We start from the raw sequence: 26,736 nt of genomic DNA on the forward strand, positions 1-26,736 counted from the left end.
GTCAACTGCCACCCACCCACATAATGGCCAGAAATCCCCAGAGTATGGTTAAGGGAGATATGTAATGGGAAAAAATATTTGGACTGGGTTATAAGTCTTGGATAAATCTATGGATGTGGGAATTTCTTTTTTGGTATTAGAAAGATTCAGTCAGATTATTTCAATCTGTCTCATTTGTGTTTAACAACTGCAAAGCTGCCCTAGGTCTGGGATGCAGTTTGAGTCTAACATTCGCTCAGCTACTCCCACCAGTGGGAAAACAAAGCAAGTGCTTGTCCTACTGGCAGTAAAATATCTAAAATTAAGTCCTGTGGAAATAGGCAGTCCAGCATTGGCCTCTTGGTTGCTGAAGAGATAGTAGCCCCTCCTGACAGTTCCCTTGAGCCTGAGCAGGTCTACCGAACAAGTCCTCTTTACCTAACTCCTTTCACCAAGCCACTGGGAAAATTGGTCAATCAATTAATCATATTTATTGAGCACTTACCATGCACAGAGCACTGTACTAAGCACTTAGGAGAGTACAATGTAACAGAGTTGGTAGACATGTCCCCTGAACACTTTATCTTTATTTATGTACAGTATGGAAGAAACTGATTTTCCATTACAATTTGACTATCATCTTTGAATTAGGATATCTCTCTCTCTCTCTCTCTCTCTCTCTCTCTCTCTCTCTCTCTTTCTCTCGTTTCTCTCTCTCTCACACACACACATGATCTATACAATTCCAGAGGCCTCTGTCTGCTTTATGTGCTAAGCTGCAGCCTCTTAGTTAGACGTTAAGTAGCCTTGGAATGCTGTAATTTGGTGCCTTTTGGGTTTATTCTGCATTTCGATCCCAGTTCAGCCAGCTCTCTATTTAGACTACTCTGGGTCCATCGTTACTTCGAATAACTGAGTTTGTCTACTGAAAACATGGTTTACTGTTGAAATGGTTTCCTCTTGAAATATAGGCACAATCATTGCCTCCCCTATACATAAGATGATGCGATGGAGTCTGATGATGGAGTCTTGCATCAAGAGTGACGGATGAGTCTCAGTCCTGAAACCTCAAAACCAAAAATCTGCCTAGTGGAATTGATGACAGTGCTAGGAGCTGACCAGCCTGGCTCATAATCCCGGGCACCGTGGGCCATGTTCCTGCCGGGGTAGAGGGTGCCGAGAGCACTTAGGCTGACAGGGGTGCAGTACATTGTGAAGAGCAGGGTTGGTCTTAGGCCCTATTAGCCAGCTATAGACAGGACTGGGAGCCAGGTCTTCTGATTCCTATTTTCACTGAGACAGCAACCATTCATAAAAACTAAAGGCTGAAGTATTACTTCTGCCAGTATTTAATAGCTTATGCACAGTAGGTGATGTTGAAGACCTGTTACTTCAGTAGTGACTGATTTATGTGACTAAGATCCTTGAGGACAGGAATCATGTCTTCTTACCCTAGTACACTTTCCTGACTGCTTAGTAAAGTCCTCTGCAAACAGTAAGCACTCAATTACCATTTGATTGGTTCTGCAATCGAGTACTCCATTCCATTTGGCATCATGTTATGATTTATAGCACAGTGTTACTTACCACAGAAGGGCACATCAGCTGTACCCTTCATTGCCCCATAATCACACTGAACACTCTTAACAGCCCCCTGGCCCCTGCCAAGATCTAGCTGTTACCAGCTTTTTAAAATAAATGGTATTTGTTAAGCTTTTACTATGTCCCGGGCACTGTACTAAGCAATGGGGTAGATACAAGTCCCTGTCCCACATGGGGCTCACAGTCTTACTCCCCATTTTACAGATGAGGTGAATGAGACACAGAGAAATGAAGTGACTTGCCCCAGGTCACACTGCAGACAAGTGGCACAACCGGGATTACCACTCAGGGCCTTCTGACCCCTGGGACCATGCTCTATCCACTAGGCCATGCTGCTTCCCATTTGGAACACCAGTATATAAAATCTTCAATATACCAGTCAGGAACATACACCAAGCAAAGTCTAGATAATCAAGTTTCCTGAATAATGGGAGCCTGGATAAAAGTGCTCTGATTGAATTTGGTCTCAAGTAAAAGCCTCAAGGAAATGCTAAGACATGAAAGAAATTACACTTTAACACTCTGTTCCCCTAGGCTACTACGGCCTTTCCTAATGCTTGAATCTAAATATCCTTTCAGAATCAGTGGACACCAACATGCATTACCCTAATGTCATCTTGACAGCCTGTTTCCTCCAGGAGCACAATTGAGGGGAAGCAGCCAGTATCATCTCCTGTTCTCGGAGATGTTCCTTCAACTCTGCTTTCCTGGCAGAGAGTCAGGGAGGCTGTGCTCTGTAAGACAGAGAGGCCAAGGGGTGAGGAGAGTCCACTGGCTGCTGTGGATGAGTTTGGTGAAAATTATATCCAATGTGGCATATCGTGTGATTCATTGTATTTGTTAACCACAATGGAAATAAACCACCAAGCCAGAGTTTTCTTTTCTGCATTCAAGGAGGCTTTGGTAGGCAGTAACACACTGCACCCTTGTCCTGAAGCACAGAGACAAGGAAGTGACAGGTTTTCTACTTTCAGTCGGGGCTTTTCTTATCCCCCAATCCCCAAACTGACCCCTTCTGACTCTTAGCCCGTTCCTGAAACTATGGGGGTTCAGTAAGGATGGGTTTTGACATTCCATCAAGATGTTGTTCCCAAACATTGGAGCTGGGGAGCCTCTGAACTGGGTTCGTCTCTAAAAAAAAACACCTGCTCTTGGATGACTGTTTGATCATCTGCTGTTGGTGGTGGATTCTTTCAACAAAAAAGTCCACCCTGCTTTTATATAAAAAAACAGGAGTGCAAATTTCTAGCTTGTCAAAGCCAAGGTTGGCTCTCCTGATGGGCCAGAAAAGCAGCAACTATCTGAGGGCAGGAACACCGAAGACACAGAGACAGGTTGTCACTGTCACCGCCATCTGGAAGCTCATTGTGGGCAGGGAATGTCTTTTTTTTTGTTGTATTGTACTCTCCCAAGCGCTTAACACAGTGCTCTGCACTCAGTAAGTGCTCAATAAATATGATTGAATGAAGCTCCCCACAGCTGCTCCCAGGCTCCCTGCCAAGGCCACCAAGCAGCATGCCCACTGTGACCAAGTGCAAATTCCTTTTAAGCTCCTTGAAGGCAGGGATCATGTCTACTTACTCTAAGTGCATAGTACAGTGCTTCACCCAAAGTAAGCATTCAGACATCATGAATGGTATTTATTGAATGCTTACTGTGTGGAAAGCTCTGTACTAAGCACTTGGGAGAATACAATTCAACAGTATTGGTAGACACATTCCCCGCCCATCATGAGGCCACAGTCTAGAGGGGGAGACAGACATTAATATAAAGAAATAATTTCTTATATATGGAGAAGGCAGTTAATCTCATTGACATGAGGCAGCTCCCAGAACTCAACTCAAAAGTCCGAATCCCAAGCTTCGTCACTCCAACTCTTCAAGGTCAAACAGCCCAGGGGAGCAATTGCGATGGTGAGAAGCAGCGTGGTCTAATGGATAGAACACGGGTCGGGAGTCAGAAGGACCTGCGTTCTAATCCCTGCTCTTCCACTTGTCTGCTGTATGACCTTGAGCAAGTCACTTCACTTCTCTGTGCCTCACTTTAATTCATCTGTAAAATGAGGATTAAGACTGTGAGCCCTATGTGGGACATGGGCTTTGTCCAACCTGATTAGCTTGTGTCCACCCCAGCGCTTAGAACAGTGCCTGACACATAGCAAGCTCTTAACAAATACCAGAAATAAAAAGATTAACCCCAAATTGACCCATCCTCACTGCTCCATACCCTTGGGATTAACCCGTGTGTCACAATCTTGCCCTGGTGAGGGGCAAAGATCAGTACTGGAGTTCAGGTCAGAGAGACAGGGCTCCTCTAGTCTCAGACCGAACCCTAGATCCTGGCCAGTGGACTGTGAGCTAAAGGACCACCTCACCTCCCTCCCCAGCTGTTTCACCATTGATTGATTGATTCCTAGAAACAGTCAGGCCCTACAAGTTCTCCCACCCAGCAGAGTGAAATAGTGGTAGGGAAACACTCAAGCGTATTGGTTCCAGGTGCCATGGCTTAACCAGGATCAGAGACAGCCAGCCTTTAAACATCCTGTTAGCGCTAGAGGAGTGCTTCCAAAGCCCCAAAACCACAGGTCAGTGCTTCTAATCCTTCTGCTTTCTGAAAGACAATAACGAATAAAATTAGAAAGTGCTCTAGTCTCATTTAAGTGGTCTGCACATACATTGCACGTTGATTAAGTTTGTATTTGTATGTAAATGTATCTTTTATAAATCCTATTCTCTCTGGACCTAAGATCAATCAATTGATCAAAACTATTTATGGAGCATTTACTGTGTGCAGAGCACCATTCTAGGTGCTCAGGCAAATACAATATACCAGAGTTAGTAGGCAGGTTCCCTGCCCATAACAAGCTTAAAATCTAGAGGGGGAAACAGACATTAATACAAATGAATTATATGGACATAAGTGCTATTGGAGCTGAGGGAGGGGTGAATAAGGGGTTCAAATCTAAGTGCAAGGGCCATGCAGAAGGGAGTGGGAGAAAGGGAAATGAAGGTTTAGTCCAATTTCTTCCATAATGTTATAATGCATGTTTTTACTGTAAGTCCTCTACTGTAATTTCAGAGAATATGTATATGTGTTTGTATAAATATACAGGTGCCCATATACGTATGTTTCAACACACCTTTTGAGTTCTGTTCCCGTGGGCCCTGTGATACATATTCTAGATTGTAAGCTCCTTGTAAGGGAATGTGTCTACTGTTATAACTCTCACCAAAGCTCTTAGTTGAATACTCTGCACATAGTAAGTTTTCAATAAATACCATTGATCGATACAATCATTTCTTCTATAATGTATGTTTCTATTACAAGTCCGCCGATAAGGAGCTAGGGAACATTCTTCCGACCACATGAGCCTATCTGGATGGAACACCCAGAAGTGGAGTTGGTCAAGTACTTGTGCTCTAGTACAAGTTCTCTTTAACATAGGGTTTATTAGAAGCACAATCCTGCAGTTAGAACAGTACTGAGCATGCTCTCTCAGCTAACCGGGTACAGTTGGAAGCTGCAGTAACTCCTTCCGGAAACTATGGTACTATGTATGGCGTGCATTGAAGCAGTAACTTAGAGAATGCCACCCAAGTGGCCCTAGAGAATTAATGAAGCATTCCCGACCTGCCCAGCTTCCTCCCGGCAAACAGCATAGGGATTGGGAGGATCATCATTTCCAGCAGTAACAAGGATCATAAGAGGATGAAGACTGCCATGAGACAACGCATTTGGGCTAGCTAAAACGTGATGTTCTCGGCGGCAGGACATGGGATGACTCACAGTCTGCTTCTCTTTCCCTAGGCCGATGCTGCAACCAGTTTTCTGCGGGCAGCGAGGTCAGGAAACCTTGACAAAGCCTTGGACCACCTGCGGAATGGGGTAGATATAAACACCTGTAACCAGGTAGGTGAGGCTGACACGGGCTTGGTGAAAACACAACGTGACATCTTTTGGTGGTGCACGCTTGCTTGCTTTTCTGAGTGGTTTCCTGAGTGTTGTCAGCTGGTTCAAATTCTGTCAAATGGGCAAGATCTTTATAGGAGACTCTGACTGGACATGAAAAGCATCAGTAATCTTCTCCTCCAAATGGCCAGGCGAGCACTTCCTACAGTTGAGCCTCATGATGGAGGAAGCAGCAGGGAAGAGATTCTTCAAGACTCCTGCTATGTCCTCTGTTCCTCAGTTGCTTTTGAATTAATGGCTTTTGAAGGATGTGAGAAAGAAGAGCCTTTGAAGGAGAGTTACTTTAATTCTATAGCAATGACCCCAATTTGTGCAATAATCTGTCTGGAGACTTCTTTAGGGATGGTAGAATAATCAAGAACTCTACCTGTCAGGGTTTTGGTGGAATAACACTGTCTGGATCTACACATCAGACAGATCAATAAGATTTTGTAAACAAGGATGGGGTGCTTTGTGGGAGAAGGAACAGGGATCTACTGGAGCAGTAGCTCATGGGGGCCGGGGGGGAATGTCTGCCAATTCTGTTATACTGTACTCTCCTAAGCGTTTAGTACAATGCTCAGTAAATGTGATTGATTGACTGAGAAAAGAAGGCTAGAAACTCCTGAAGTGTTTTGTTAGAGGACTTGGAGGAGAGTCAAGTTCCTCTTGGTAAGAGAATCTTTATGTGGGACCATGCCCAGATTTTCTGGGCTTGAGTCTCAGGCCCATCCCAAGTTCAGGGCAGATTCATGGTTTGGAGCTCTGGGATTGTTAGAGAAACAAAGCCTCAGTTCTGGCCTTGCTGGACAATACGCTTCCAAATCCCTCCACTCAACCTGGGCCAGACTCTTTGACCATCCCTTTGTATTTAAAATTTCTAAATGACCATTCCAAGGATTCTGGCCAATTGAAAGAAATTGGAAGTGGAGAAGCAAACATGAAGAGCTCATCCTCAAATACAGCAGACACAAAAATTGTACTAACTTTTTTCATTAGTATAGTGAGCCCAGTTTCCACAGATAGGCCATGGTGGTCAGCTGGACACCTCTGAAGTCCGCTTTAACTCCTTAGTGTCACTGGGGTAGTTTAATGTGCTTAATCAGAAAGTACTAAATGTCTCATGTTTTGAAATAATTTAATATGCTTCCAGAGGGGTCTAATTTACTACATTCATTCATTCAATCGTATTGAGCACTTATTGTGTGCAGAGCACTGTACTAAGTGCTTGGGAAGTACAAGTTGGCAACGTATAGAGACAGTCCCTGCCCAACAGCGGGCTCACAGTCTGGATGAAATTAGCTTAGGCAGTAAGAAAAAAGGACTTAATAATAACAGTACTTGATACAATTTCTGCCATAGTAACCATTTTTACTCTAGCATTTTACCTGGATAATTCAGACCAAATTATGGTTGGATTCAATCACCCATATAATTGTGCCCACAATTTTTATTCCTTTGCTGGAAGTTTATGGATAATTGAGACTGGATGATTTACTAGTGAAGGCCTGACATCAAAGTCTAATTTTTCCCCAATTTGCCTACAGAGGAGATGAGTTATGGGTGAGGGGGTAGCACTCTGGGTGGTGAAGGGAGTTATTTGTCCTGAATCGAGGGGATATAGTGAGCAGCCACGTGTGGTTCTCTCTGCATTGCAGAGTCCTATCCTAGAATAGCTTCAGAGCATTTGGAAACTTAGAAGGGTTAAAATTCAGTCAAACTGAGTAGCTGTGGTAGAAATGGGGACAACTAAATGTTGACAAAGCTATTGCTGGGGATCATTTGCTGTTCAAGTTTAGAAATTCTAATATCTTTCTGGGAGAGGGACTTCAGTGCTCTGTCCTCGTTACTCCTAGGCGAGGCCAGTGAAGCTGGTGTCTTTTGTATCTGTCCGGCCTGTCCTCACACTGAACCTAATCTGCTTACATTCGATCACCTCTCTGGCTCTTTTCAGCCTCAGAGCCGCAGTCAGCAAGGAATTATCCACACTCTACCTCCAAAAGAGCTCAGATCTGACCCAGAGCCAAAGACAAGTAGCAGTTAATAGGCTCCACTGGAGCTCACGAGGGGTACTTTCTTGTAGACTTTAGGCTGCAGAGGCTGTAGCCTTAGATGACTTCTTTTGCCTTCTCCTTTTTAAAGGAATAAATTCCATACCATAAAGGGCACAGAAGGAAACTAAAGGAGTGAAAAAGCCCCTGAACTGAATAACCAAAGCATAGATCTTCCTCACGAAGTCATGATGATGATGATGATAGCATTTGTTAAGCGCTTACTATGTGCAAAACACTGTTCTAAGCACTGGGGGGGATACAAGGTGATCAGGTTGTCCCACGCGGGGCTCACAGTCTTAATCCCCATTTTACAGATGAGGTAACTGAGGCTCAGAGAAGTTAAGTGACTTGCCCAAGGTCACACAGCTGACAATTGGCAATTGACAATTGGGATTTGAACCCCTGACCTCTGACTCTCAAGCCCATACTCTTTCTACTGAGACATGCTGATTCTCTAAGGTTTTTGTGGATCTGCCAGCTCTGTTGCATTATACTCTCCCCAGTGCTTATTACAGTGCTCTGCAGATGGTAAACACTCAAGCACTGTCTCAAGTTCCTCTCCCCCAATTCTATCCTTGACCCTCTCCAATCTGGCTTCCATCCCCTTCACTCCACACAAACTGCCCTCTCAAAAGTCACAAATTATCTCCTTCTTGCCAAATCCAACAGCCTCTACTCCATCCTAATCCTCCTTGACCTCTCAGCTGCCTTTGACAATGTTGACCATCCTCTTCTCCTAGAAATATTATCCAACCTTGACTTCTCTGGCACTGTCCTCTCTTGCCTGTCATTCTCAGTCTATTTCACCGGCCCCTCCTCTGCCTCCCACCCCCTAACTATGGGGGTCCCTCAAGGTTCAGTTCTGGGTCCCCTTCTATTCTCCATCTATACCCATTCCCACGGAGAACTCTTTTACTCCCATGGCTTCAACTACCACCTCTACGCAGGTGATTCCCAAATCTACAACTTCAGCCCTGATCTCTCATCTTCTCTGCAATCTAGTATTTCCTCCTACCTTCAAGACATTTCTGCTTGGGTGTCCTGCTGTCCCCTCAAACTTAACATGTCAAAAACACAACTACTTATCTTCCCACCTAAACCCTGTCCTTCCCCTTACTTTCCCATCACTGTAGTCAGTGCCACCATCCTTTCTGTCTCACAAGCTCATAACCTTGGCATTATCCTTGACTCCTCTCTCTCATTCACCCACATATTCAATCTATCACTAAATCCTTTTGGTTCAACCTTCACAGCATTGCTAAAATGTCCCTTCCAAACTGCTACCATGTTAATCTAAACACTTTTTCTATCCCGACTTGATTACTGTATCAGCTCCTTGCTGGTCTCCTGGACTCCTGTCTCTCCCTACTCCAGTACATTCTTCACTCTGTTGCCCAGATCATTTTTGTCCAAAAACATTCAGTCCATGTTTCCCCAGCCCTCAGGAATCTCCAGTGGTTGTTCATCCACCCCTGCATCAAACAGAAACTCCTTACCATCGGCTTTAAAACACTCAACTACCTTTCCCCCTCCAATATCACCTAGCTACTTTCCTATTACAACCCAGCCCACACACTTTGATCCTCTAATGCTCACCAATTCCCTGTACTTTGATCTTATCTATCTCACCTCTGACTTCTTGCCCACATCCTGCCTCTTGTCCTTCTTCATATCCAACAATTACTCTCCCCACCTTCAAAACCTTATTAATGACACATCTCCAAGAGGCTATCCCTAACTAATCCCTCTTTCCCTCTTCTTCCACTCCCTTCTGCGTCACCCTGACTGGCTGCCTTAATTCATCCCTTCCCCGACCCCCACAGCACTTACGTACATATCTGAAATTTATTTATTTATATCAATGTCTGTCTTCCCCTCTAGACTGTAAGGTCATTGAGGTCAGTGAATGTGCCTGTTATATTGTAATTTATTCTCCCAAGCACTTAGTACAGTGCTGTGCACACAGTAAGCGCTCAATAAATATGATTGACTGATTGAATAAATACCGTTGATTGATTGTAGAAGCCGGAACAGGATCCCTACATTTGCAGGGATCTTCTGATTACAGGTTGGTGGGGAGAGATGCCTGATCCCAAATTCATTTAGTCCATTTAGAAGTGACTAATTTCTTGTTCTATCAAGTTAGCACTTGAGTAACTTCATTTCTTTGTGATATTTCCAGATCATTTCCCATGAGGGGCCTATGTAATAATAATTGTGGTATTTGTTAAGCACTTACTATGTGCCGAGCACTGTACTAAGTGCCAGGATAGACACAAGATAGTTGGGTCCCACATGGGGCTCAGTCTAAGTAGGAGGGAGGGCAGATTTTGAATCCTTATTTTACAGATAAGGGAACTGTGGAACAGAGAAATTAAATGACTTGCCCAAAATAACAAAGCAGGTAGGAGGTGGAAGCGGAATTAGAACCCAGGTCCTCTGACTCCTAGGCCTCTACTCTTTCCAATAGGCCATGTTCCTTCCTGGTGGGAAGAGCATGGGACTGAGAGTCAAGAGACCAAGGTGTGAATACCAGCTCTGCCAATTAACTGCAGTGTGATCCTGGGCAAACCACTTAACCTCTCTGTGCCTTGGTTTCCTAATTTGTAGAGTGGGAGTAATATACCTGCTCTCTCTACAAATTTGATTTTGAGCTCCAAGTGGTAGAGGGACCCTGTCCATACTGGTTATCTTGTAACTACCCCAGGGCTTAGCATAATGGAAGTACTTAAGAAATACCATTATTATCAATTAATAGAATATATTGAGCTCTTGTGCAAAACACTGAACTAAGCACTTGGGAGCGTACAATAGAGTTGATGCGCATGATCCCTGCTATCAAGGAGCTTACATCCAGTGGGAGAGACAAACACTAAAATGAATTGCTGATGAGGGGGAAGCAACAGGGTTTAAAAATATGGACATAAGTGCCTTGGTGAGAGAGAGGTAAGAATTTAAATGCCTAGGTGAATTGGAGGTCCTGAAGTGGCAGCAGGGGGATACAGTGATTGGGGAGAAGAGAGATTAATCAGTAAAAGCTTCCTGGAGGAGATGTGATATCAGAAGTCCTGTGAATATGGGTAGAACACTGATCTGCCAGATGGGAAGGGAGAGGGAGTTCCAAGTAGGAGGGAAGACATGAGCAAGAGGTCAGCAGAACCAGCAAAGGCCCCAAAACAAGACCCCATGAGTAGCTTGTCTTGAGAGGAGAGAAGGGTGTGAGTTGAGGAGGAGTCAGAGAGAAGTGAACATAAGTATAGAATAATTAGCATTCATTCAATTGTATTTATTGAGCACTTACTGTGTGCAGAGCACTGTGCTAAGCGCTTGGGAAGCATGGCCTAGTGGACAGTGCACGGGTCTGGGGGTCAGAAGGACTTGGGTTCTAATTTTGGCTCCTCCACTTGTCTGCTGTGTGACCTTGGGCAAGTCACTTAACTTCTCTGTGCCTTGGTTACCTCATCTGTAAAGTGGGGATTAAGACTGTGAGCCCCATGAGGGACAGGGACTGATCTATTATCTTTTATCTACCCCAGTGCTTAGGACGGTGTCTGGCGCAATGTAAGCACTTAACAAATACAATACAAATGCTGGGGGAGTGAACTGATTGACTGCCTTAAAGTCAAAATTCAAGTATTTTTGCTTGTTGCTGAGAATAATGGGCAACGGCCAATGGTTGGAAGTTAATGTGGGAAAATGGAAAATGGTTGAGGAGATGTGGAAAAAATGATGTTTTAGAAAAAGGATCTGGGCGCCATGGTGAACTATGGACTGGAGAAGGAATAGAATAGAGCAGAGAGGTAAGTGAGGAGGCGGTAGTCGTCAGATTATACCGAGTGCTTGAAAGAGTGTGGTAGCAGGAGGAAGGGTAGATTCTGGAGATGTGAAGAATTTGCAGGACTTGGTAACTGACAGAATATGTGGGTTAAAGGGAACAGAGAAGTTAAGGTTAATGCTTAAGTTGCCAGCTTGAGAGATAGAGAGAATGGCAGCATTGTCGACAGTGATGGGGAAGTTAAGAGGAGGAGAGGATTTGAGAAAGAGCATGAGGAGTTCAGTGTTGGACGATTTGAGCTTGAAGGGCCAGCAGGATGTCCTTATAGAAGTGTCCTGGTGGGTGGAGAAAGTGTGAGATTTCAGAGGAAAGAGGTTGGGGCTAATGAGGCCAATTTTGTGAGTCATCTGCAAAGAGATGGTGGTAGTAGTAGTAGTAATAATAATAATGATCTGTAAAAAAAACCAATTCTACTTCTTTGGTAAGATGGAGAGATGTCCTGTTCCCTCAGTGCAACTTGAGACTGGGCCTTTTCCTGTGACTCTGTGAAAATTTCTAGTCTGTAATTACACTGAAGAATGTCTCCCCTTGAGCGACTGGTACACATAGAGGGAACTGGGCTGCTGATAGTGACAGAAAGATTATTTCAACTATCATGGAAAGGGAGAGCTCCAGAAGAATACAGAAGATGTGTGAATATCCAGGAGCAGATTTCTTATTAAACATTATATATTTTATTTGTCTCTCACACCTGCTGTGTTAAAGTATACTAATTTCTACACACATATCCAACTGTACTTTGGATCTCTTTGGTTTCTAAGATTATTGCTAGGTTCTCCACCCTGGAGCCCTACCTCACATATTACTCCCTTTCTCCTTTGACTTGACAAAGAATAGAAGCCAAGTGTGATAATGATAACAATAATAATAATTATTATTAAGAATAATACTGACATTTATTAAGTGCTTCTTAATGTGCCAGGCACTGAACTAAACACTGGGGTAGAGAGATACAGCTTCGCTTAGTGGACAGAGCATGGGTCTGGAAGTCAGAAGGACCTGGGTTCTGATCCCTGCTCTGCCACATGTCTGCTGTGTGACCTTGGGCAAGTGACTTCACTTCTCTGGGCCTCAGTTACCTCATCTGTAGAATGGGGATTTTAAGACTGTGAGCCCAGTGTGGGACAGGGATTGTGTCCAACCTGATTAACATGTATCAGAGAAGCAGCGTGGCTCAGTGGAAAGAGCATGGGCTTTGGAGTCAGAGGTCATGGGTTCGAATCCCGGCTCTGCCAATTGTTAGATGTGTGACTTTGGGCAAGTCACTTAACTTCTCTGGGCCTCAGTTACCTCATCTGTAAAATGGGGATTAAGACTGTGAGCCCCCTGTGGGACAACCTGATCACCTTGTAACCTCCCCAGTGCTTAGAACAGTGCTTTGCACATAGTAAGCGCTTAATAAATGCCATTGTTATTATTATTATTATGTGTATATCCCAGTGTTTAGAACAGAGCTTGGCACATAGTAAACACTTAACAAGTACCATAATTATTGTTATTATTATACAAGATTATCAAATCAAACATAGTCCCTGGCCCACACCACACTCACCATCTCAGGCTGATGGAGAACAGGTTTCAAATCCCCATTTTACAGAAGAGGAAATTGAGGACCAGGGAAGTTATGTGACTTGCCCCAGGTCATTCAGCAGGCAAGTGGTAGAATCAGGTCGTCTGACTGTTGTGAGAATTTTGCTCAGGCATAGATATTCTACAGAGAAACAGTTCAACCCTTGAAAGGAAGCCTATTAGCTTGTTGAGTCTGTAGTTGTAGTAATAATAGTTTTTATTAAGCGTTTACTGTGTGCAAAGCACTGTGCTAAAAGCTGAGAAAGGAATACTTCAATGAGGTATAGACAGAATCCCCGGCCCCCAAGGGGCGCATACTTCAAGAATGAGGAGGGGATGGAGGTGGTGGCAACGGACATGTAAGGAATGGCAAATGAAAGATAAAGACAATTACAATCACAAAAGACACCTCAGGTCTCTGTGTAAACTCCAACACGCCATTAAGCCTCCTTTGAGTGCAAATGGAAATCAAAGTGTTGAAGGCTCAGCTTCAGCCAGAGCTTTCCTCATTGTGGATCATTGTTCCAGGAAAGAGAATTGGGAAAAGAGCTGCTCTTACTACAGGAATCAAAGATGGTGGGGATCTTGAGGTCCTCAGCTTACGTTGGGAAGGATTAATGGAGTGAATTTAGAGAATCTCTTTATGCAAAATGGGGATGGTAAGGAGCATATGAAGAGGAAAGATGGATTTTAATTAAAGTTGTAAAAGTCAGTTGGTCAGTCAGTTGTATTTATTGAGCCTTACTGCGTGCAGAGCACTGTACTAAGTGCTGGGAAGAGTACAATGTAACAGACATATTCCCTGCCCAAAATGAGCTTACAGTATAGAGGGGAAGATAGACATGAATATACATAAAATTACAGATATGTACAGAAGTGCTGTGTGGCTGAGTGGGGAGGGCAAGTCAAGGCAACCCAGAAGGGAGTGGAAGAAGAGGACAGGAGGGCTTTGTCAGGGAAGACCTCTTGGAGATGTGCTTTCATAAGGCTTTGCAGGTGGGGAGAGTAATTGTCTGTCAGATAAGAAAAGGGAGGGCATTCCAGGCCAGAGGCAGGAAGTGGGCAAGGGGTTGGCGGGGAGATAGACGAGGTTGAGTTACAGTGAGAAGGTTAACATTAGAGGAGGAAAATGTGCTTGCTGTGTTGCAGTAGGAGAGTGATTAGGTGAGATAGGAGTGGGCAAGCTGATTGAGTGCTTTAAAGCTGATGGCCAGGAGTTTCAGTTTGAGGGGATCAGCTAGGAGGTCAAGGTAGGAAAAGTTCTTGTATTAATGTGGTAGCAGTTTGGATGGAGAAGGAAGGGCAGATTTCAACAGTGTTGTGAAGGTCGAACAGACAGGATTTAGTAAATACCTATTTATTGTAACTACTCCAGACCTATTATTTTGATATTTTTTTCTTAGAATAATCTCTCACCTGCTGTAATAAGGGGTAATCAAAATTGAACAAGAATCTACCTATTCCTGTAGACATCCAATTGTTAATAGGAGGACAATGCTAATGTCTGATTATTAGTCTTGGGTTTAGATAACCATGTGACTGGGCATAAATCATCATCCATTATATTTATTGAGAGCTTACTATGTGCAGCGCACTATACTAAGCACTTGGGAGAGTACAATAAGAGTTGGTAGGCACTTTCCCTACTCACAATGAGCTTACAGTCTGGAGGATGAGGTGGACATTACTATAAATGAGTAATTTATAATATATAATTAAAATATATATATGTATATATATGAGTGCTCTGAGGTTGAGAGTGGGGTGAATACCAAATGCCCAAAGGTCACAGATCCAAATGCATAGGCTGGATGTCAGAAACACTGTTTACTTCAGAATATATTACATTGAGTCAAATGGCAGTTATTTCCTAGGAATCATCAATAGGGTTCAAGAGTAAAAAAAAAAAATCCACACATTTATTTTATAAAAACACTCAAAACACTCCAAAGTATTTGAATAGAGTGTCCTTGAAAAAATGCATGATTCATTCACTTAGTCCAAAGTGAGGCACACAGAGCTTTCTAAAATCAGTATTTGTACCTTGTGACCAGAATAATTTACCTGCAGCTCTCCCCAAGAGAGAGGTGCTGAGGATTTTCAAAGGGCCACAAGCTCTCGTCATTCTCTCTCTTTCTCAGCGCAGTTTGCCTCAGAAGTGCTCTCAGAAGAGTCTCATTCAAGAAGTCAGGCACATAATATAGGATATTAATGCTTTTTCCATTAAGAGATCTTGCAAACTGAGCAAATGTAGTTATAGAAGACAATTTGCTGAACCTAGGTCTTTGTTTACTGTTGTGTCCATTGTTCATTTCTTAACTTAAATATTTTGCCTTTCAGAAATCCTCTGTGCTCCCATTACCTTTTGTTGGAGCATAATCAATCAATTAGTAGTATTTATTGAGAGCTTACTGAGTGCAGGGCACTGTACTAAGGACTTGGGGGACTACAATACAACAGAATTAGCAGACACATTCCCTAACCACAACAAGCTTGCAGTCTAGACCATAGCATTCTGAAATCTCAGTTGGGGACCTAGTTATGTTTCAGTGCTCATAATTGTCCATAGGTTTGTCCAAGTAGATTGTCAGGTAGATTTGCCTAGTGTATCCCTCAGGTTTTGTAGAGAATTTTGCTTCCTGAGAGAACAACTAATCAGGCTGTTTGTGTGTATATGTATGTGCATGTTCACAAGAAAAATATTAAAAAGTTTCCACTGAGCAACGGGGTTAGTTATTCATTTGAGGCAATTGCTGTTCTCTTGATTTCATTTTTGCCTTTTTCACAGCAAAGGACTAGTTAATTGACCAGTTTGCTGAGCTCATGAAACCTCTATTTATAGTTACTGAAAAGAGCAGTTAGGATTCTATGATTCTTTGGAAAGGACAGGGCAAATCCTTCCATGACAGAATCCTTCTGCTTTCTGCTTTGTGGCTCAGTTGCTGTGAATTTAGAAGAGGAATATCATCAGATGGACAAGCTCATTGGAGAGAATGAGAGCTAGAGAACACAAGCACAAGAGCGTGTGTTTGTGAGAATGTAGAAAAGTGGCAGGTTCAAATACTGAGGGGCAGCTAAACATTTATATGTCCTGGTCTAAATGTGTGGACTCTCTTAACAAAGATTATTGTCCTCCTTTTAAAAACTTGGAACATTTTAAACAAATCCTTATCACTCTATATCAGGAATATATATCGGGAAGACTTACTTTTGGTCACAGAATCTTCTGGTACTAACTCTTTTCGGGGGGACGCTCTAACAGTCATCTCTACTGAAAATCCAGCATCTCTGATTCAGAGATAAATTCATTCATTCATTCAATTGTATTTATTGAGCGCTTACTGTGTGCAGAGCACTGCACTTGGGAAGTACAAATCGGCAACATATAGAGACGGTCCCTACCCAACAACGGGCTCAAAGTCTAGAAGGGGAAAACAGACAACAAAACAAAAGTAGACAGGTGTCAATACCATCAGAATAAATAGACTTATAGCTATATACACATCATTAACAAAATAGAGTAATAAATATGTACAAATAAAATAAATATGATACCATACATACAAGATACCATACATTCAAAACTCTTTCTAGAACACTGAAGATACTTTTAGCTACTGAGCTTAGTTTCAGAGTCCCTTTCTCTCATTAACTCAAACTGCTCCTCCCTCCCTCAGGCTCTCTTGGGGCCCACAAGCTCCAGTGACTGATCCTGCTGCTAAGCCAGGCCGATTTCTCCAGGCAAGAAGGTTTCTGCAGGGTCTGTGTCACCTGATAGCAGAGAAAGTTAATGTGAGGTTGATTCATTTCCCTGTCTGCCTCTGAAATGTTAAAAAAAAATCGAAGAGGATGCATCTTTTCTGTCATTAAAATTGAGTAAACAGTGCCCTGATGTGAGACCGAGGTTTGGATTGCATAAGAGAAAGAAGAGTAACTCCAGAACTAAAATGTTTATCCTTTTCCACTTGCACTCCATATCAGCCTTGACTTTTCCTCTCGTCGTGTCCTCTGATATCTGGTACATCTATCAAGTAATGGATTTAGAGGGGAGATTTAGGAGAAGCGGTTTTCTGTTCAATTTCTTTAGCTCAGACTAATTTTGAATTCTTCAGGTTTCAGAATCGAAGACTTTAACAAATGTTTCCCACCCTGTATTCTAGGGGGCTTGGATGAGTTGCAGTGGGGGAGAAAAAAAATCCTAGGCCTGGGAATCAGAACATCTGGGTTCTAATTCGAGCTCCACCGTTTTTCCACTATTTGTCTTTGGGCAAATCACTTAACTTAGTTGGACCTCAGTGTTTTCAGCTGTAAAACAGAGATTTAATATGTGTTCTCCCTCCTACTTAATCATGTTTTTTGAGCACTGACCATGTGCAGAGCACTGTACTAAGCACTCGGGAGAGTACAATACAATAGAATAAGCATACACACCCCCTGCCCATTTTAAGATTGTAAGCCCCCTGTGGGACAGGGACAGTGTCTGACCTGATAAACTTGTAACTAGCCCAGAGCTTAGAACAGTGCTTCATAGTTTAGAACAGTGCTTGGTACGTAGTAAGTGCTGAACAAATATCATTAAAAAAATCCTCTTCCGAGGAAGTTGCAGCTGTGAGCATGGAGTTACCAAAGCCTGACTGTCTTCACTTGAGAAAAGACCTCCACAATGACCATGGGGAGGTTCTACTGTGTACTTCTACCCTTCTCATTTGGATAGATGGCACTTTTGGGTTTCCATCCTAAGGAATATCAGACCTATGGGATAGGTCCAACCTCACATGTCCTGTATAGAAAAAAGGGGGATATATGTGGTCAGACCTATCCCACAGGCCCTGTTCTTCCTAGGCAGAGACCTTAAACCTGCCTCCCAACCTCCACTGCCCTCTTTTTTTGTTTGTTTGTTTTTTAATGGTGTTTCTTAAATGCTTTCTATGTGCCAGGCATTGTACTAAATACTGGGGTGGAAACAACTTAATTAGGTTAGACACAATCCCTGTCCCACACTGTATTAATCCCCATTTTACAGATGAGGTAACCGAGCCACAGAGAAGTGAAATGACTTGTCCAAGGTTACACAGCAGACAAGTGATGGAGGAGGGATTGGTATCCAGGTCCTCTGATTCCCAGGCCCGTACTCTTTCCGCTAGACTACGCTGCTTCTCAATTTCCTCTTGATGTTGGCATCAGTGGCAACATCAGTGTGATGATGATGATGATGATATTTGTTAAGCTCTTAACTGTGTGCCAGGCACTGTACTAAGTACTGTGGCGAATATAAGCAGATCAGGTTGGACAAAGTCCCTGTCCCACGTGGGGCTCACATTCTTCATCCCCATTTTACAGATGAGATAACTGAGGCCTAGAGAAGCGAAGTGACATGCCCAAGGTCACACAGCAGACAAGTGGCAGAGCCTGGATTAGAACCCATGACCTTTTCTCTCCCAGGCCCATGCTCTAGCTGCTAGACCATCAATCCTCAACTTCTACCTCCCGAATTTCCTTCATCAACCTATCAATCAATCATATTTATTGAGCACTTACTCTATGCAAAACACTGTTATTAAGCACTTGGGAGAGTACAACATAATATAACAAAGTTGGTAGACACACTCCCTGTGTACAACCTCTTTGTTTGTTGAGATTTCTTTCTGAGGTGAATTGACATTCAGCTGGGGTTGCTTTGCAGCTAGAACCAAGCAATACCCAAAGCCCGTTTCTGCCAATAACCTTTTTCAGTTTGTCATCATGACCTAGTGGAAAGAACACAGGCCTGGGAATCAGAGGACCCTCATGCTCTGCTAATGCCCACCGGGTGACCTTGGGAAAGTCACTTAACTTCTCAGAACCTCGATTTCCTAATCTGTAAAATGTACAGTGCTCCACATGCATACAGCACTCAATAAATACAAATGACTGATTGATTGATCGATACTTGTACTCCATCCTATTTAGACCATGAACCCCTTGTGAGGCAAGGACTGTGTCCAACCTAATTATCCTGTATCTATCCCAGTGCTTAGCCAGTACTTGGTACATATCAATCAATCAATATTATTTATTGAGCTTTTACTGTGTTCAGGGCGCTGTACTAAGCACTTGGGAAAGTACAGCACAACAATATGAGGCACATTCCCTCTCCACAAAAAGCTTACAGTCTAGAGGAAGTAAGTACTTAACCAATAAATCATTTCTTATGGCTTCTGTTACAGGACAGGAAGAGGGGAAAGGAGGAAAAACAAACAGGTGATTTGATTGCTAGGTGTAATTGGCAAATTGGACTTTATTCTGTAAAGGACAGAAGTCACACCCAACAAAAGATTTGGAATGAATTGGAAAGGCAAAAGAAAATGTGTAGGATACAAACAATTACTGTGAAAATGTAAACAATGAATATAAATACACATGGACACCTCATCCTCCAATCCTGGCACCTCTGAAAAGTCAGAAACTTTTCACAGATTGTCTGAATGTTCTCTGTCAGTGCTTTAGGTTGGATAAAGACTGAATTACTTATTATCCCTTCAGGGGTGTACACTCCTGGGACTATCAGAATGGATATTTGGTATGTGTTTGCAGTTTCGAGGACTCTCTCCCAAGAGATTCAGTTTCAGGGCTTCGATGCATTTTCATTTGGAATTGTCCCTCTTTGTTGGGATCCCAGTCTTTCCAGTTAAATTTCCTAGGACATGTCCTACTGTATTTGTAGGCTTGTAAATCAATTAGTGTAATTGGAGCAATCAGAGAAGCTAAACAGAGGGATAATTTCCTGAGAACAAATGTCTGGAATTGTGTTTCATCAGTGGTATTTCTGATAGCTTGCATATGAAAATATTCCAAATTAAATCATTCAAGCTGAAACATTTTTTCCCCCAAATGTTAAAAGAAGCACAACACGGGTCCCTCCCCACAGCCTCAGGAACAGATTCTCAGAAGAAACCTCTCAACTGCTTTTAGTTCAAAGCACACAATAGGTGCTAATTAGGTACTACTGAGTAATTGAGGAGGGGCATCCAAAGGCAGATGATGGACACCAGGTACACTGGATACGAAGATTTTGCTGTAGGAGACCTAGAAGCTCTTTCTCTTCCTTGCACTGTCACATGACATCAGACTATATGGGGCCATAGGGTCTAGTGGCCACAAAAGACTCAACCTAGAAAGTGTCTTGGAGCAGGAATTCAAGAGTGAGGCCTAGTGGATAGAGCACAGGCCTGGAATTCAGAAGGACCTGGATTCTAATCCTGACTTCGCCACTTGTCTTCTGTGTGACCTTGGGTAAGTCACTTAACTTCTCTATGCCTCAGTTACCTCAGCTGCAAAATGGGGATTAAGACTGTGAGTCCCATGAGGGACTTGGACTAGGTCCACCCCGAATAGCTTAGTACACTGCCTGACACATAGTAAGTGCTCAATCAATCGATTGTATTTATTGAGCACTTATTGTGCACTGAGCACTGTACTAGGTGCTTGGAGAGTACAATACAACAGTATAACAGACATGTTCCCAGTCCACAATGAGCTTACAGTCTAGAGAAGCAGCGTGATTCAGTGGAGAGAGCACAGGCTTTGGAGTCAGAGGTCATGGGTTCAAATCCTGGCTCTGCCAACTGTCAGCTGTGTGACTTTGGGCAAGTCACTTAACTTCTCTGTGCCTCAGTTACCTCATTCGTAAAATGGGGATTTAAACTGTGAGCCCCCCATGGGGCAACCTGATCACCTTGTAACCTCCCCAGTGCTTAGAACAGTGCTTTGTACATAGTAAGTGCTTAATAAATGCTATCATTATTATTATGAAGTCACTTAACTTCTCTGTGCCTCAGTTACCTCATCTGTAAAATGGGGGTTTAAACTGAGAGCCCCCTGTGGGACAACCTGATCACCTTATAACCTCCCCAGTGCTTAGAACAGTGCTTTGCACAAAGTAAGTGCTTAACAAATACTATCATTATCATTATTATTATTATTAGAGGGGGAAATACCATTAAAAATATAAAAGAACTGAACTTTCCCATTAAGAATCAATCCTTCACTCCCCTACTTCCATTGTGTGGCTAGGTACATTTGGAAGGCTGACCCAGGTGCTGATTGTAGCTTCTGCATTTATCTCCCCATTGTTTAAGACAGTGATAGTGACAAGGGCCACGAGAAGTAGTGTGGTCTAATGGAAAGAGCATGGGTTTGGGAGTCAGAGGCGCTGAGTTCTGATTCTGGCTCTGCCCCTTGCCTGTTTTGTGACCTTGGTAGAGGCAGTGTGGCACAGTGGAAGAGCTGTGGCCCTGGAAGTCAGAGGTCCCGGGTTCTCTTTCTGGCTTTGCCACCTGTCTACTGTGTGGCCTTGGACAAGTCACTTAACCTCCCCAAGTCTCAGTTTCCCCATCTATAAGAAGGGGAGGATGATACCTGAACCCTACTTCGCAGGGGTGTTGTGAGGAGCAAATTAAAATAACCAATGTAAGGTGCTTTGGCAATAAAAGCACCAAATGAAACTCAAGTCAGAAGGACTTGGGTTCTAAGTCTGGCACTGCTGCTTGTCTGCTGAGTGATCTTGAAAAATCACTTGACTTCTCTGTGCCTCAGATGCCTCGTCTGTAAAATGGGGATTGGAGACTGACTGTGAGCCTCATGTGGGACTTGGACTGTGTCCATCCTGATTAACTGGTATCTACCCCAGTACTAAGTACAGTGCCTAGCACAAAGTAAGTGCTTAACAAATACCATTTTAAAAAAATCACAACTTCTCTGTGCCTCATTTCCCTCAGCTGCAAAATGGGGATTCAATACCTGTTCTCCCTCCTACTTGGACTGTGAGCTACATGTGGGACCTGATTATCTTTTATCTACCCAAGCACTTAGTACAGTGTTTGGCACATAGTAAGCACTTAACAAATACCACAATTATTAGAGGCACTTACAGTAAAAGACCAACTAGGCCAGTTCCAAGGGCAGGAAATTTTGCCACCGCTGTGCCTGTCACCTCCTTCCCTCCACAGCAGAACAGGCAGGAATCAGGAAATTGTAATTCGCACCAAAGTCACCCCTACCCACCCTCTCTTCAAATCCCATCCTGGAGGAGACGGCTATGAGTGACGGTTCCCGGAAGAAACTGCTGGGAGAAGAAATCTTCTGTAGGTGCGCTAACTCATGGGGTGGAAAAAGTAGAAGAGAGCATATCAATCACTGACCTCCGGGCAGCAAATTCTGAAATTTTTTTATGGCATTTGTTAAGCACTTACTGCTGGGGTAGACACAGTCCATGTCCCACATGGGGCTCATATCCTTAATCCCCGTTTTACAGTTAAGGTGACCGAGGCACAGAGAAGTTAAGTGACTTGCCCAAGATTACACAGTAGACAAGTGGTGGAGATGGGTTTAGGAGCCAGGCCCTTCTGACTCCCAGGACTGTGACCGTCAGTAGGAAAGCATCTTCTTTGTACATGACATCTTCTTTTCTCCAGCCACTTTATAAGTCCAGTATTTCCTCTTAATTCACCCCACAGCCAATGCTTGGCCTGGACTTTAGCCTAAGGCATCCCTTACAGCTACTAATCAATAAACCATACTGCAATATCTGCTGAGTCACACTCTAATATTTTTCATCTTCCTATTTATCAAGAAAAAATGGTAAATTCATCATTAGCTCCTCTAGGGCAGGGACTGCCTTTACCTGCATTATACTCTCCCAAGTGCCTAGTACAGAGGAAGGAACTATGCTTTTTAGCTACATAGTACTCTCCCAAGTGTTTAGTACAGAGCACACAGTAAGTGCTCAGTAAGTACTACTGATTAATCGAGGAGGGGAAGGAGAGGCATCAAGACCTGAAAAACCTATAGCCCTGAATATCAAAGTGGGCTTAGAATTAGCAACGGTATAATGGAGGTACCCTATGCGTCGCTCTACTAGTAAATGCTACCTCTATAAATAAATACCATTGACTGATTAGATTGTGAGCCCCAAGTGGGACAGGGACTGTTTCTGACTGGATTAACTTATATCTACCCCAGCACTTAGAACAGTACTTGATACATAGTGAACACTAAACAAATATCATTATTAAATTAATTGCAGGTAGTTTTGTGCAGAGGGAGGCATATTTTCAATGGAAACTGTGGTGCCAAACAGAGTTCTGGTCCCAAGACTTCCTTAGCATCTACAGGGACAGAATCGAACCATCCGGATTGAATGGCCATATCACTATCAGAGGTGGAATCTGTTTTCCCCCTCTTGTGATTTGAATGGCAGCGTCCCACTGCCCCTACCTCTGTATAGTGCGGGTAAGAGGACTTTCGCACTGGAGGTAACAGTGGTGGAAAATTTTATAGCTTATTTTTTCTTCTAGACTTGTCAGTTTTCCAGTTTTTCTGGAGCAGGATACATATGGAATGCTCATCTAGGTGACCAGGGAGCACAAGTAAGCAGGAAAACTACAGCACTCAGCACCAAGCAAGTCCACATTCACTGGTGCATCTGAGATTCTCCTGCAGTAAGCAGACTGCGACAGCCTGCTGTGCCATTTCAGACCGGCACCAGATTTCAACAACAGGGCAAATAACCCCCTTGTTTTCCTAGGGATAGCTAGGTGACTAGCACCAAAGTTTGAATTTACAGACTAGCTAACTTTCATGATGCAGAATGCATTTTGAAGCTCTTTCTGAGGGTTAATCAATCAATCATATTTACTAAGCATTTACTGTGCTAAGCAGTTGGGAGAGTACAATATAAGTGTTGGTAGGTACATTACCTGCCCACTATGAGCTTACAGTCTAGGGGGAGAGACAGATATACTTACATGTACATAAGTGCTGTGAGGCTGAGGGAGAGGTGAATAAAGGGAGCAAATCCAAGGACAAGGGTGACTTAGAATGGAGGGGAAGAAGATGAAATGAGGGCTTAGTTGGGGAAGGCCTCTTGGAGGAGATGTGCCTTTAATAAGGTTTTGAAGGTGGGGAGAGGGACTATCTGCTGGATATGAAGAGGGAGGACACTCCAGGCCAGTTGTAGGATATGGGTGAGGGGTCGGTGGCGAGATAGTCGAGATGGAGGTACAGTGAGTAGCCTGGCGTTAGAGGAGCAAAGTGTGCATGTTCAGTTGTAGTAGAAGCACAACAAGGTAAGGTAGGAGTGGGTAAGGTGATTGAGTGCTTTAAAGCTGATGGTAAGGATTTTTCTGTGTGATTGGCTTAAACACTATCCTTCCAGAAAGAAGATAGGTCTGAAGAATTCATTGTGGTATTTGTTAAACACTCATTATGGGCCAAACACTGTACTAAATGTTGGGGCAGATTCCAGATAATCAGGTCAGACTCAGTCCTTGTCTCACATGGGGCTCATGGTTTAAGGGGCAGGTAGAATGGATATTGGACAAGCACTCATTTTACAGATGAGGAAACTGAGGCCTAGAGCATTTAAGTGACTTGCCTAAGGTCATACAGCAGGCAAGGGGCAGACCTGGTATTAGAACCCGACTCCACTTACTTCCAGGCCCTTGCTCTTTCCGCTAGGCCACACTGCTTCTCATGGTACTGGCTCTCATCTAATGCTTTGGAGAAACTCCATTATTTAGTATACTGATGCTTAAAACATCAGAAAATGAATATCCCACAGATAATGGTTGTTTGAAGTTGTGGCCAGTCTTGAAGAAGGAAAGTTAAAGCAAGAAAAGTGAACCAGAAGAGGAAGAAAAGGAGGGGAGGAACTGAAGAAGAGGGGAGAAGCTGGTGAACTCAAATAGTAGGCGGGAGTTGCTCACACATAAAAAGGATTATATGAATGGGCCCCAGTTCTGTTTAATCCACCAGAATGTGACCTAGTGGCTAGAGCACAGGCTTGGGAGTCCAAAGGACCTGGGTTCTAATCCTGACTCAGCCACTTGTTTCTGTGTGGCCTTGGGCAAGTCACTTAACTTCTCTGTGCCTCAGTTACCTCATCTGTAAAATGGGGATTAAGAATGTGAGCCCCATGTGGGACATAGGCTGTATCCAAACTTATTGCTTTGTGTCTACCCCAGTGCTTGGAACAGTGCCTGGCAAATAGTAAGTGCTTAACAAATGAAACGTGTCTGCCACTTCTGCTATACTGCACTCTCTCAAGCACTTAATAGAGTAGAGTAGCTCCCAAAATGTGCAACTGATTGATGGATTCCCCTCCCAGGTCCCAGGAAGCATGGAACTCCTTCCCAGATAAGGGATTCAGAAGCTGAGGCAGAGGGAGGCTAGACAGGGACAGACCAGCTAGATAACTTTGTTATGAATTAGAAGCTGAAGATCAGCTGGTCACCTGTGCTAGACACCTCAGGGGAAGTTCAAATCTCTCTCTGGGAGCTCTGTGTATGTGTGTGAGTGTATATATATGTATATAGAAGTCTTTCCAGAAGGAGGGGAACCTCTGAAGTTAACAAGGTAGCCTCCCTGCCCCAGCAGCTTGGGGCAAGGCATCGAATGAGTTGGCAAACCACCCCTTTGTATTTAAGGAGCCTGAAGGTTTGCCACACCTTTGCCACACCACACCTTCTGTGGGGCAGGTGAGTGACACCTTCAATTTTCTATCTGAGGACAACTGGTCTGATGGCTTAATGATCAAAGGCTTCGTGTGTGGGTAATAGACAGCAACACTTGTCAGTCCTTGGCAAATAATAATAGTAATAATAATAATAAGGATGATATTTGTTAAGCGCTTACTATGTGCCACGCACTGTTCTAAGCACTGGGGTAGACACAAGTTAATCGGGTTGTCCCACATGGGGCTCACAGCCTTATTCCCCATTTTACAGATGAGGTAACTGAGGCACAGAGAAGTTAAGCGACTTGCCCAAAGTCACACAGCTGACAAGTGGCAGAGCCGGGATTAGAACTCATGACCTCTGACTTCCAAGCCCGGGCTCTTTCCACTAAGCCACACTGCTTCTCCAGTGATTAAAGTGACCCGTAACTTTGAGTTGTTCTTTGATCTTGAGTCCTGCAGTTATTGTTATTGAGCTCCAGAAGTATTCTGCTCTGTGACCACAGGCTGCACCCATTCTCCCTACCAGCCCTCCTGCAACAGAGGACTCTGAGTCCAGGGGGACCAGGCAGGAGAATGTGGATGGCTTGGTGCAGACCATCATCACTACTGCAAAAATAACTCAAGCACATTTTCTACTGCTGCAGAACATACCCTTTTCCCTCTTAGACAAAATGTGCATGAGCTTTTCCCTCAAAGATGCTCTCACTCATGGATGCAGCACCACTGTTGGCAGCATCATCTTCTTACTAGTGCTCTGTGGTGTGGTGCTGGGTGAAGAGACCTCCCTCCCTCTATTCCCGTATGGTGAAAAAAGGAAAAGGCATGGCAATCCATCAGTCATATTTATTGAGCGCTTGGTGTTTGCAAAGTGCTGTACTAAACACTTCACGGAGCACAGTACAGAATTAGTAGACAGGTTCCCTGCTCACAAGTTTACATCTAGAGGGAAGTGCCTCAAATGTTAAGAGCCCTGATTAACCACATCTAAATTCCGCTTTAGAGATTGAAATGCTTTCCTTTTCTCTCTCTTAAACCTTTCAGGTGCAAAGTTGGTATTCCCCTGCTTCTTCCTGATGCTGAGGCTGACTAATCCTGTTCTGTCCTAACTCTTTGTTCTTTGCAGAATGGGTTGAATGGTTTACATCTGGCCTCTAAAGAGGGCCACGTGAAAATGGTGGCTGAGCTTCTACACAAGGAAATCATTTTAGAAGCAGTGACCAAGGTAAGTCCCCAGAGGACTGGGGAGGGTGGTC

At 43.6% G+C, this 26,736-nt stretch overlaps 1 protein-coding gene across 5 annotated transcripts in view; it reads left to right on the plus strand.

Moving 5' to 3' along the window:
- Nucleotides 1–26,736, plus strand: part of ANK1 (ankyrin 1) — a 210,045-nt gene that overhangs the window by 104,148 nt on the left and 79,161 nt on the right. For all 5 annotated transcript variants that reach the window (XM_038746726.1, XM_038746727.1, XM_038746729.1 and 2 more), the window contains exons 2-3: nt 5,389–5,490; nt 26,607–26,705. In XM_038746726.1, coding sequence (XP_038602654.1) covers nt 5,389–5,490; nt 26,607–26,705 — 201 coding nt within the window. The remainder of the gene's footprint in view (nt 1–5,388; nt 5,491–26,606; nt 26,706–26,736) is intronic.

Source organism: Tachyglossus aculeatus, chromosome 5 (genome assembly GCF_015852505.1).
Source record: "Tachyglossus aculeatus isolate mTacAcu1 chromosome 5, mTacAcu1.pri, whole genome shotgun sequence".
NCBI classification, from domain to species: Eukaryota; Metazoa; Chordata; class Mammalia; order Monotremata; family Tachyglossidae; genus Tachyglossus; species Tachyglossus aculeatus.